This window comes from Euwallacea fornicatus, chromosome 15 (genome assembly GCF_040115645.1).
Source record: "Euwallacea fornicatus isolate EFF26 chromosome 15, ASM4011564v1, whole genome shotgun sequence".
Classification (NCBI taxonomy): Eukaryota; Metazoa; Arthropoda; class Insecta; order Coleoptera; family Curculionidae; genus Euwallacea; species Euwallacea fornicatus.
This window is the reverse complement of record NC_089555.1, coordinates 2,961,476-2,974,380: the sequence shown is the minus strand read 5'-3', so window position 1 is coordinate 2,974,380 and position 12,905 is coordinate 2,961,476. Positions and strand designations below refer to the sequence as shown.

Here is a 12,905-nt window from a genome sequence, read left to right as displayed (position 1 = left end):
GATTTTTTTTACGCTTTGATAAAAATATGAAAAACATTTAGGGTAAGAGTGTGGAGTCGGAAAATTGATTAATCTGATAAGCTTCATGTGACCGAGTGGTGAATGCATGCAAGAATGGCATGGCGGAAAGAGACATAAAAGTTTAAATGAAAAAGCCGAGATCTAAAAGGCCACATCAATCCACAAAAGACACCGAATTAGATGTAAGTAACTGGGTCGTCCTCCACAATTCTGTTTAATTTTTTAGCAACATTTATTTTTATGGGGTGGCTTTTCCGTTGCCCACGGCCTAAAAGGGATGAAGGATATTTATTCCACGCCATCAAATGTCCATTACTCCTTTTTGTGTTAAATGATTCGGACGTAGAAAATCTTTTTAGGTTGCCGCGGACATAACAAAAGGGAATTTTAAAATGGCACCCCGTCGATTTGCTCCTATTGCCCATTGTTAGCTGTCGCTGGTACAAGTTCTTCGGGGAACTATTTTGAATTCATGTTCTCTTATTAGCTTATTGTTATGATTTAAATGCAGATTTATTAAAATTTAGCTTAAAACACTGAATACTCTACGTCGTACCTGCTGCAGCGAAAATTAATTTATTTCTTGACAATGATCCAATGTAAACAACTGCTTTTGAATCTTGCCCAACAAATGATGTTTTCATTGTAAATAATCCATGCCAAAATTGTCCTCGAAATACCTGATGTTGCTGATACAGGGTGTCTATATTCAAAACATGCCTTAAATTGGATGAAACTTCATCGGTGCAATTCTAAACTCTCAGATTGACGTTGACACCCCTTTGCTCGCGCGGTTTTATTAATTCAAACAATACCTCTCCGAGGGTGTAAAGTTCTCAAAGACAAAAAAACCGTCACACCCCCCAATTAGCGTGAGGTTCGGGTTACCCGGTATACAAATTGAATTGTGCATAGTGACAATCCATCCTTAGTACGGGCTGAAATATTTTCCATCAGTGTTGAGCTCGCATCTCAAAAAGGACTATTTTAACTCAAAATAAGCCCTATACATTAACTCGCAACTGCCATCGGAACGTTTTGTCCCTAATCAGCCATCATCAGTCCTACATTACCATCAGCTTCTCCCCAATTCCTGCCTTAAAATGGTCGCATTTGCTACGAGTTGCTGACAGTTTCGACTCAAAACTGGAAACTACATGCCTGAAACTTTGAAAGCCAGCTTTCCAGATACGACATTAATTAGAAACACACCATAAGCTGCCATACTAGTAGCACGTGTTGCCCGCATTAAAACCGAAAAGAATCGCTACAATACGGGGCGCTCTCGCCGTTCCAGTCCGAAACAATAGAGAGAATTATAACTTTGAAAGACGGCTCGGGATAGAGCAGCGTTAGCTATCAACACTAACTTTAAAGTTTCGGAGTTTGTGCGGTTTTGTTGTACGGGTTTTTGTGTCGCTTTTTCTCGTACCAACCCCATTTTGAGTGCTGAAGAGTTTTGTGGGAACTGTCGATAAATTCGCCGCCGGCTGAGTTGCTTTTTGAGGGTAAGTTTTGTATCTATTGAGAAAAATACACGAGTTTTCGTTGATTGGCAGAAACACTCGGAGTCGTTATAGAGTAAAAGCTGCGCGTTTCTTCCTCTGAAGCCGATAGGTGTTACCGTTTTTGAAATATTGTGATCTAAGTTAAAATGCTACATTTTTTTTTGCTTTTGGCGTAAAATTTTGATAAATTAACCTCACGTTATGGCTCGCCCTTTTGAAACATTGTTAAGTTTCAGTCTTTCACCTGTAGCTTTAATCCATACGACTTTTCTATGCAAAAATTCCAGTTAAGTTTTATCATTTTCATGTGGAAAAGTGCGAAAATTTTAAGTGACTTTTCGAGGCCTGTAATTCCTGATTATTAGAAATAGGGATTTCCTCGAGACCTCACGAAAAAGCCCCATTACTGAATTTTACATCGTCCTCTTTTTTATTATAAAGTTTGGATTTTTGGGCCAGTTGAGAGGGCATTTCGTATTTAAGAGATTTTGGTGGAATTTTAGTGTTTGACGGGTACGGAAAGAGGTTTCAATTACAAACATACTTTTCGCCAGTTTCACTGCCCAAAATAGATTTTATTTTTTGTCTTCTATCAGAAATCCCTGGTCCGCCACTGACTGCGAAGACATCAATTTTCCTTAAATAAAATCTCCAGATACCTTCAGTTACAGCTAAAGCCACACATAACCGATATCTGCAAACTTTTTACGAGCAGCTGAAAGGCACCAATAAACCGTCGCGCCTGAACGGTTAACACGCTCTTGTGTTTCTTATTGCTTTTAAATTGAATTTAACTGCAAAATTTGTGAAATTGTTGCTAAACATGTAAAAATTATTATTATTATCAATACGGGCTATCAGCGGTGGCCTAGATTAGATACAATACAAACGAAATACTAAGGCGCCCTCTACGAGGCGCGTCAGGTACTTGATATGGCGCCTAGTTGGCTGCTGCATATGAATCATTAAAAACATTGATTTTAATTGTTAGGAACTAATGATATTTTGTAAATTTTTTAGTTTTTTAACCAAATTTGGATTTGTTATTGCATCATAAATCATCCTACATGTATGAAAAATGTGGGATTTTGAGTCACTTTACTGGGGTTGCGAAGAATGTTTTAAAGCTGGATTTTTTGAATATAAATAGGTAGGCGGGAATGCATTTTTAAGTGGATTTAGGAGAAATTTTCACATTTGAAGATTAGAAGCAGGAGGGTCGATTTCAGGCTTTCTGTTTTTTTGACTTTACAGACCTGTGTGCGCCTCCTTAACCCCCAAAATATACTTATTTTTTTTGTCCCCTCTCCAGGGAATCCCGGATTCGCTACTTCTCCCGACACATATCAATTTTTCTCAAATAAAATACCCAAATACCTTCAGTTACAGCTAAAGCAACACATAACCGATATCTGGAAACTTTTTACGAGCTGAAAAGCACCAGTAAACCGTCGCGCCTGAACGCTTAACACCTTTTTATGTTTCTTGTTGCTTTAGGTGGATTTTAAGCATTAAAATGGCGAAATTGCTGAACATCAAGAAATTGTTGTTTTTAGCTGCATAAGACCATTACTAATTGCTTAAATTAGGTACAATACAAACAAAATAATGAGGCGCCCTCTACGAGACACGTCAGGTGTTAGCATGGCGCCGAGGTGACTGCTGCATATAAATCACAGAGAACGTCAATTTTAATCATTAATAACTGATTAAGTTTTGCTTTTTCCCAGTGTTTTTGACTGAATCTGGATTGTTGTCGCTCGGAAGATTTTTACGTTGGCTATTCCAAAAAGCATTAGGTCGTAAAACCCTCGCAGTCCGGCATGACAATGTTGGTTCATCATACTTAATTCATTACCAATTTAGGGGATTGCAGATCAACACGTAGTAGCAAGACAAACTTCCATGTAAAGTAAATTGGGAAACTTTCCCTATACAACTCTCCTAGAAAATATATAACTAAAATCCGCTTCCCCAAGTAAACAAAGTATAATGCAGGTCGTTGCAGTTGCAACCCTCTTATCAAAGCAGGGTGAATATTCTCAATTCCTCCGGAGTGGCTGCATTATTCTCCTTCAAATCTAACTGCAGATAATTTAAGAGAAAATAAATGCAAATGGCTTAAAGCAAAACAGCTTCAGATATATGGAAATTCATCTGATGTTGACTGAAATGATTCGGTTTAGTGTGCCATACAAACGACAGTTTATGGATGAAACTCTTTTTTTGCAGGAGTCAGCTATAGACGTTCGCTGGTCAAAGCAGCAACGGGGCCTCAAAGGGGAAATTTGAGCGACCTTCAATGGCATAATCCGAAACTAAAGGGAAACTTGTACCAAAATGTAACTACATTACTAAGTAAATAATTCCTCAGTGAACTGTTGCTACATATAAATATGAGGAGAATAAATGGAGTAGCTGGAGTGCCGTATAGTCCCAAGTTTAAGTTCTCCCTTGTGTGTTTTCTGTGTATTACCTTTGCATCTACGGACGTGCTCGGTGAGTTTTGTTTCTGGCCTTTATCAAGGACTGTTTTACATATTATTCCTCTATTGGGGGGCTCCTATATTTAAATCTATAACGATTGCAAAGGTGTCAGTGGGTGAGGTTCCCAAAATAGCTGCTGATGGACGCCAATAAACTTCTTGTTAATCGTTCTTCGGCCAATGGTGTCATTGGCATTAATTCTCTAAAAATACGAGTAGAAGCGCCATCGGGAGCCAAGAGACATTAGTTTCCAGCTTAATTTTCGCTTTGCTAATTAACATGGCGCGTTCTTGATTGGTGGAGCAAGTGTACAGCCAGACGTGCTTTTTGTAAATCATATCACAATGCTGTAATTACGCTTTCTGGATCTAAATAGTTGGTCAAATGCCAAATCCCGAGGGTTGATTTGTTTTTATTGCTTTCTCAAGTCATTTCAAAGCGATTGTCCCAGAGATAAATTGGATCTTCACGATTTTTCCGTGCTCTTATAAATAGCTACACGATATTGAACTTAAAAGTATGAAATCAGGAGGATGGGGGGCTCAGCGTTTGTGTAGGTGCACTTGGGATGTACCATCCAGAAGAAGTTCTCAGAGCCGTTAAAAAAATATGAGGAGATAGAACGGAACGTAACTGCAGAACCAACGGGGCAAACACAAAAGAAAAGCCGCCCTTTCTATGTAAAACGTAAAATGTAAATTTCATGTAACTTTATTTTAGGCGGCATGAAATCCTATTTGAAAGAGCCGGAAGATTTATTTCCCGAGTTTTTGCGACTAAATATAGTTAAACGGTCCCTTTTTATAACTCAATGGTGGCGTTCCACTGTCTTTTGCGATGGAATTTATGGTCGCATTTTTGCCAATTTTATTAAATAAACACTTCTCTATCTCCCTTTCAACAGGGTTTTATGAGTTTTACGAAACGAAAAACGTATAAAATCGGGACGGCAGCCAACTCAAATTTCAAAGCAATTCCCAAGTTATTTCAGAGGTTTCCTAACCTGCTAGTTCAGGTTAGATTGAGGTTGTAGGGTATTGAATTGAGTGGATTGGTACCTGTCTGTCACGAACCAAAGTCTGTTGTCGCGCAGTGATGTCAGGCACCATTTTTGGTCGTCCCTTTCTTTAAAAGTTGCGCCGCATATTCCAGAAACGCCCTGTATACGTTTACATTTGGGCCCGATTCTGTGCCCGCGGGCCCCTACTTTTGATTGTGTTGGGCGTGGAGTGTTCTCGCGAACTGATATAAAAGTGACACGCTGCCTTGTAAATGACGGAGGTGCCATAATCGGTCATTTTGACGGCTTCTGCGCAATCTAGATTCTCCAGGAAGTGACGGTAAAAGTGCCAATCACGATTGCGCCGGCGTCTATAAATTTGATAACCTTACCTCATTGTGACGTTATTCCCCGGAGAACATTCTAATCTGCAAGGGCTATATTCTTGAACTTGGGTGTTAGAGTATTCCCGGAGAATGACGACAAAATGACGTGTTATGGCAATTTACTAAGTAGCGCAAGACTTTCACGCAATTTCCCGAGAGCAACAACGTCCTTCTGCACAAAATTAGGACTGAGATCTGTTCAGTAGAGAATTGGGCATCGAATGATTTGCGCTGCTGGGAAAACGGTCTGATTGCTTTTTTGGGTCACTGGATCATTTTTACTGAGGGCACGGGTTCCAGTGATTCAAGTCATTCAACAAATATCTTTCAAGTCACTGGAAGTTGCTCAATTTAGGTCACGCAAAGCGCACAAAAAACGTCCGACTACGTGTAAATACTCTATGAAAGCTGACATTTTCATGAGTTGAAAGTTTAACAGCCCCATTATAATTAAGCTAACACACCCCCTGATAGTAATAAATGTTATGGTTCCATTAACTCCCCCCTTGGATGATACAACATATGTGGTTATATCCCGCCCTATGGCCACATAAATCTAAAATCTTTCAGCTATTTACACCGCAAAGACTCTCATTTCAGGAGTTTTACATCAGCAGGCAACTGCAACTTCGATAATTTAACCCTTCGATGTTTAACCTCGCATTGGGATATTTTCCTATTTTTTTGTTTCGAATCCACACCCCCAATAGGTGGCTAATAGATTCCGCCAATGGGGTAAGATCCTATCTATTCCCTAGAGAAAATGAGGTAATGGAAGACGCCCTTTGTGCCTCATGCCCCTATTACCGCAAACATTGATAAACTACCTGTGGAGAACGTCTGTTCTATACAAAATTTAAAGGGTCAGGTGTTTCACTACAGGGCTGTTATGGCTAAGGGCTATCGCTGATAATGCTCTTATTGCGATTGGAGAGGATTTACCTTGAAAATGACTCTCATTTTTTAGAGGGAGATTTAATCAAGATTAAGACTCGAAACAGTGGTGCTCGGAATCATCCAATTTACATATTTTCTTTTTTACGGTCTGATTCGATTAGGGGATGAGTTGCCATGTAATTCCTGGGGGGGTGCTAAATCAAGCTGTCAAAACGATTGGGTGTATCATTAATTAAAAAAATACACCTGGCCTGCAGCTAAACGTATTTAGAATGGGAGTTTTTACGGTCAGATAGTTTATTTATTGCCCGGGGCTTATTAAAAGCCCGCCCGGTAATAAATTGATGATTTATTGTAAGTTCTAGAATTAGTAGTTCGGGTTAATGCCGATGAGAGGGCGCAGCTTTGGGGAACTATAGACAATAAGCTCACTAAAAGAGTTAATACACAGTACACATGCAAATATAAATTAGTGCTTTCCATCCTATCCACACGCAGATCCCTTTAGACCTTACCGAAGCTGTATTTAAGCTCTGAAGCTTAAACCAGTAAATATGCATATTTTACCTTTTGTTTCGGTGCGGGGTAAAGTTTTAATCTTTCACGGTTGAATTACTTTTTAAATATGTAAATGCGGAAGTGCAGAAGTTTAAATCATGTTTCGGAGCGAACCTTCTTAGGACATACCCGTTCGATACTAATTTAACACTGATTCGCCCTGAAGTAGTTAGTTCAGCCCGCTGAAGTCTCCCAAACACAAACATCCCCTCGGGGATATTTTTGACGTCCTTTGCGTGGATATCTCCTAAAGGAACCCTTTCATATGTAAATTTTATTTTATTGTACACGGCTTAGAACTGTACCTACAGCAAGTCGAACCTTTATATTCTTATTTTATTCCCTCGAGCACGGAGGCACAATGCAACCCTTAATATTTCCTTTTATTGCCTTTCGCACCCTTAAAAGCACCACATAAAGACCAACGACGTGGCTATTTTAATAAATGTTTCTCGGGGTGTTATTTTCGCTCTTGCTTTGGTTTTATTAGGTTTGGTTTACTTTATTAAGATGAATTGCCCGCTGATTGTCCGATTTTCGGAGGGATGTTGTGTCGCTGAGTATCCGAGGGTTCGTAACAAATGTTGGGACAAGAATTGGACCTGACACTGCAAAACCTCCGCCTAAAATTAGACTGGCTCCATTCGGATCATGCTTGTGCGAGACATGATTGACTGAAAATAATGTTATCTATTTATACGTTAACTAATTGCTCTGGATCATAAGGCCTCACAGCCAACACTAATTGAGCTGTTAATATATTTCCTCCAATTCTTTCCGAGATCCCCGCCCGGGAAACATGCGTTAATTTCATCGAGCCTGATGCTTTTTAAATTCCTTTTCATCTAGAGCCTAATAGAATTTATGTGACACTTTCATTGAATAACTTAATTAACGTGCCTTTTTTCCTCTTCGCCTAATTTACTCCTGGCAAGCAGATGTAATCCAGAGAAACGGGGCTGCAGTCGGATATGCCGCCGCTTCAGGGTTGAAATTAACCGCCAAAACCACTTGATCGGTACCATAATGAATTATAATTAATTCTGCGCAAGTTAAACAAGAAGTCCCCAAAAAATTTGGGTGATATTTCATAAATGAAAACTTCGAGAGGGTAATTTCGCATAAATTAGCTCCAGGTCCCTTAAGATATTACGCATAAATAATGAGATTTATTTCAAGGGCGGTCTCGGAACTTTCTTCCCTACCTGGTGAGCCGTGAAAGGTCTTTAATGCCATTTTTTGTTATCAGAATATCAATTACGAATTAAAGAGAATTTTCAATGAGTCAAATATTAATTAGAAGGAAAACTATGGCTCGTGCAGGGAACACAAAAACAATACCGTACGATCTTGCAACGACTCACTGGAACATCGTGAGTCATCCGAATATCGGGGAATTGAGATGACTTAGGGAATATGCGGCAGAATTGCTAATAGCTAAAAAGTGCAAGTTTTTTATCATAAGAGAGATCAAAAATATGAAAAGAAGCAGTATTTCAGAGTCAAACATTCGCTAAAACTATGATAAGGACGAACGCTTAGCACGGTCTGTTGGTTCTCGAACTGAGCGCGTGGAATAGAGCCAGGCACAAAAGACGAATCCAAAGTTGCTGTTCCAGCATTGGAGATGTGTGATCCCTATAGAGAAACTCTTCAAAAGCATTAACATATTCATTATAGTGCAATGGACTTGCCCAAGGGCTGCTGCAAGGGCGGCAAATGTTTTGTTCCACGACGAATTCATATTCTGATTGTAATTTTTAGTTTTTAAGTAAATTTTCTTGTTCGCTTTGCTACAGATGAGATTCTTGTTTAGAATGTAATGTTGGATTCTGTGCTCTGGATTTGTAAATCTTTTTCATTTGGTGTCAATTATAATACATTTTCGTTCACCATTAAGTCAAGAAAGTTTGGTTCAAAAATTAAAAATTTCAAGTGCTTTTTACAAATGAATATAAAAACCACTTTCACATTTGTTTTCTGGCAGTTTCACATATAGAAATCCTTTCAACACCGTTGTGGATTTCCTGAAATCCTCAAAAACACATCTGCCATACCCATGACGGTTTCAGGAATTTTGAATATCAGCGGAATCCGATACCATCATCCAGTTTGTTTAGGCAAAAGCAATAAGAGTAGTTTTAAAACTGGACATCCTGATTGCATCCGGTGAATGTTGGTCTGTTTTCGTTTAATAAGTGGGCCTATTTTGCATTCCTCGCGTTCGATGGCTTATTGAGTTTTCTAAAAATACCGAATGCACATTGTTTTGGATTCCTCTCTATCCTCCGCTTATGTAGGAGTATCAAGCTGTGCAAAAAAAGAGAAGACGTAAAATATATTAAAAAGTTTCAAGTTGTAACTGGCATGCGGCGCGCCACTTTACATTGTTATGTCCTATGCTCGTAAAAGTCTAGAAAACCATGGACGTAGTGACCTTGTAAACCCCTTAGTCCCATCGTGTAAATCTAGCACAAACCGATTTTACGATTATTCGCGTAAAGTTATGGATTTTTTAAAAAGTTTTTGGTTACGTTTGCAGTCTGTGTGGGTAGTGAAAGTGCAGTAAAAGCTCAAGGAAATTGGCGTATGCAACGCCCCTGCTCGTGCCATAAAATATAGCCTATTTATGATAATACTTCATAAGGGCTTCCTGAATATATTAGACCTAAGTGTCTGTTTAATATTTCTTTATTAAATTTCCTTCTACTTTCTCTTTTTTTATGAGTTTGATGCCCCCTCAACGTTCAATTCCGCTAGTAACGCTTTATTTTAACGTCTCTTCTGATTTATTTATAAGTCTGATTTACCATTCGTTTTCCATTTATCTGATATACTTCTTCTAAAAAACTTGGACTCTTGGCAAAAAAGAACAAAAAGCATTACAAATTAGTGACGACTGAATACAATTCGGTTTTAATTATCTTGAAAAAAGTGATAAATTTGTTCCGAAAGAAGGCGTCTAAAGGGGGATTTGATTTATGTAAAACAACAGGGAAATTTAAAGTCAAGTAAATTTCAGGAAAATCTGCCTATTTCGACGACATTTCCACCAGAGATATCGAGGCCACTGAGGGCCAGACGGTAATCATTCCATGCACAGTTAGGAATTTAAGTCATGAAAAAATTGTATGTATTCGAATCAAATAATTTCGAATGATCCAAGTAGAAAGTAAATTTCTCTAGGTTTCCTGGATCAGGATGAGGGATGTCCACATTCTCACCTCAGGCCCTCATGCCTTTGCCAGCGACTACAGATTCGAGGTGGTTCACTCAGCGGGTAATGAGGACTTTTGGGGGCTGAGGATACGTGGGGTCAAAGCAGACGACACAGGACAATACGAATGTCAGGTGAACACTGAACCAAAATTGAGTTTGGCCTACAAATTAACCGTATCAAGTGAGTAAAAATGGGGAAAAAGCAACTAAACGAGCCGTGCAAATATATCAAAGGTGACTTTTTGAAGTATAAGGGTAGAAAATAACAACCGGAACGGTTCTCTGGGGGAATTTGACGATTAAATTGGACACATCCTTGGAGGGTTTCCAGATCTAATTATTGAAAAACTAATTGGCTTTTTTGCGGGACGTCCTCCACTCGATAAAAACAGCGAAATTCGTATAGAAGTAATTAAAGTGGGAAAGATAAGTTTCGCTCTGCAATTGGGAAAAGTGAATTTTCTTACTGACGAAACGAGGGGAATGTGCAGCGCTGCAAGAGCTTTTTGTCCAACGATGGAGTGTTTTATGTAGATTCCAATTCTGAGAGTTAAGGGGTACCTTTGCTCAAATTTCAGTTATATCATAATTAATGATAAACCGAATAATCCTCACTCTAATTTATATAACGTTATACATTTATGTAATAAAATAATTGTAGGCTCTATTAAATAGTTCCTTTATGATACCCATTGACTCTTGAAGAAACGTTATAGTAGTTTGTACAAGGTGGCGCCTTGTTTGTTGTTATTTCCATAACATTAGCAAAAACAAAATTTATTTAAAATTGTTTTTGCACTAATGGGCACCGATGTTCGAGCACAGTCTTATAGAGGGTCCCAAATCAAATGAATAATAAGTAAGCAGGACCTCGGGAAATTTGGTAGTCCCCTTTCAACTCGCAATCAGTTCTTTATCCTATTCAAGACTTGACGTTTCAAACTTTCTATTCTTAAGGATTAAAACGCCCCTTTCGCTGTTTAAAAATTATTGTCAAAACAATATAAACAGGAACTGTAAACACTGCCGCGTGTATAAACAATATCATACCCCAGGTTTACGGCCAGAAAAGAAAATATAAATGGGGATTTAAGTACTGTGAAAAGCAAACAATTGATCCTCTTTACTGCCGATATATTGGTATTTATTTGAAACCGTTTCAGTGATGCTTAAATTACTTTGAAATTTTTCTAGAAATGGGTAGCGATAACACTCAGTCCAAATGGCTGGGCCATGCTCAGATTCAAGGTCCTCGAGAAACTTTCGTCCAACATGGATCACCATTTCTGATAACCTGCGAGATATTTCCATCAGTTTATTCTAAGAACATCAACTTGCAGGTGTGGTGGTTGTTGGAAGACACTCAAATTCAACCTCAGGTTAGTTTAGGTGGCGGACTTACGTACTTATTTCCCAGAGTCTTTTGCAGAATGGTTTAGCAAGAGTCTCCATCGAGACCTCCCAAAACAAAGCTGCAGGCACCGTACGTAGCATCCTCAAGTTCCAATACGTGACCTGGCAGGATAGTGGGGTGTACACTTGCCTACAACCCTCAGTTAAAAAGGACTCTATTAAGTTGGTGATTGTTGAGGCCGAATCGTCTGAAGCGATGCAGCGAGATTTTCCGGACTTTTCTAAGGCGGTCCCTTTGTCGTTTATAGGGTCCGCGACCGTTTTGTCGCTGATAGCTTCAATGATGTTACTTTAAAGACTGATTAAGCACTATTAATGTAAATAAAAAGTGTAAACACATTGCTATATTAAAGCTCTATAAGACTGTTTGTACTCCCAATCAATCGGAGCCAATCTTTGTTTAAACAAACAATTATGGCCATGAGCAAATACAGTCGTATGCAAATATCTGCTTTACATTCGGTACGAAAATTTGCATTATTGGGTCAAATTGACAATTTGGGGCATGGAGTCTGCCATTAGGATTTGATTGTTACGTAAAATATACCCTCGGACTGTTTATTTCGCCAATCCGGATTTCCCAATTCCATATATCTATTATTGCTGCGTTCCGATCAACTCTTATGCGAGCGTGAAATTAGCAGTTTAGCTTTAATCCATACAACTCTATTATTTGTCCCTACATATTCTCAGTCTTTTACTATCATAATCAACATTAGGAGTGCAGAAGAGCAAAGTGCAACTGCTCTACAAACAGTAATAATTACTGCTATAATAGATCCAGTCTCAAGTGCAAATTAAACTTTGCGAATTGTATGCATACGCCTAGGATATACGGTGGAACGTGTATTAAGGCAAATTAGGCAGAATTACAGCTATGCTTGTATGTAGCAAAAACCGTGTTAATCTGGTAAAACCTCAAAATTACACGCAGCTCTCAATAAATAATTTAGCTCCATTTGCTTAATATTCAAAGCGACTTAGAGGTTCTAGTTAATGATACGAAAACGTACAAATATATCTGAAAGTAGCCCAAGGTGTTTTCAATAAACCCCTAACAATATCTAGATCCTAAATTGGCGAAGGTGCTTTGGAGCTATGCCTTTTCAGTTTAAACGGGGCCTCAAGAAAGCGCTTTCACCATTTCATCCAGGAGTCTCGAGAATCATTATTATTTCTCTTCGTGCAATGAATTAATTAACCCCAGACATTTCTGTCGAAACATTAAATTCTCCAAACGCGCTATTAATTTTTTTCGCTCTTGTAACCTTAAATTCAAAATAATTAACGATAATTAATTTCGGAATCCTGGAATTGAATGGGCGAATTGGCTACGTTGCTAAGAGCTAATTGGAACTAGAGAAAATTAAAATTTAGAATTTATCATTCTAACGCCCGATTTTGCAAACTCCTGGC

The 12,905-nt window shown here is 38.6% G+C and overlaps 1 protein-coding gene across 3 annotated transcripts; it reads left to right on the top strand.

Annotated features, from left to right (window-relative positions):
• The first annotated feature begins 787 nt into the window (after window positions 1-787).
• Window positions 788-11,850, top strand: LOC136343604 (zwei Ig domain protein zig-8-like). 3 transcript variants are annotated; one of them, XM_066290438.1, is made up of 6 exons: window positions 788-1,529; window positions 3,762-4,028; window positions 9,880-9,986; window positions 10,044-10,257; window positions 11,271-11,455; window positions 11,506-11,850. In XM_066290438.1, the coding sequence occupies exons 2-6, from the start codon at window positions 3,926-3,928 to the stop codon at window positions 11,782-11,784; spliced, it is 888 nt and encodes a 295-aa protein (XP_066146535.1). In that variant the 5' UTR covers window positions 788-1,529; window positions 3,762-3,925; the 3' UTR covers window positions 11,785-11,850. The 3 variants fall into 3 exon arrangements, with proteins under 3 accessions (XP_066146535.1, XP_066146536.1, XP_066146537.1); XM_066290439.1 differs by lacking the exon at window positions 788-1,529 and adding an exon at window positions 2,901-3,360; XM_066290440.1 differs by lacking the exon at window positions 788-1,529 and adding an exon at window positions 3,421-3,436.
• The last annotated feature ends 1,055 nt before the right edge of the window (window positions 11,851-12,905 follow it).

Coding starts and splice junctions, on each gene's coding strand:
- LOC136343604 (XM_066290438.1), top strand. CDS start 3,926: ATGAGGAGAATAAATGGAGTAGCTGGAGTGCCGTATAGTCCCAAGTTT. Junction 4,029..9,879: donor TGCATCTACGGACGTGCTCG/GTGAGTTTTGTT, acceptor AGTAAATTTCAG/GAAAATCTGCCTATTTCGAC. Junction 9,987..10,043: donor ATTTAAGTCATGAAAAAATT/GTATGTATTCGA, acceptor AAATTTCTCTAG/GTTTCCTGGATCAGGATGAG.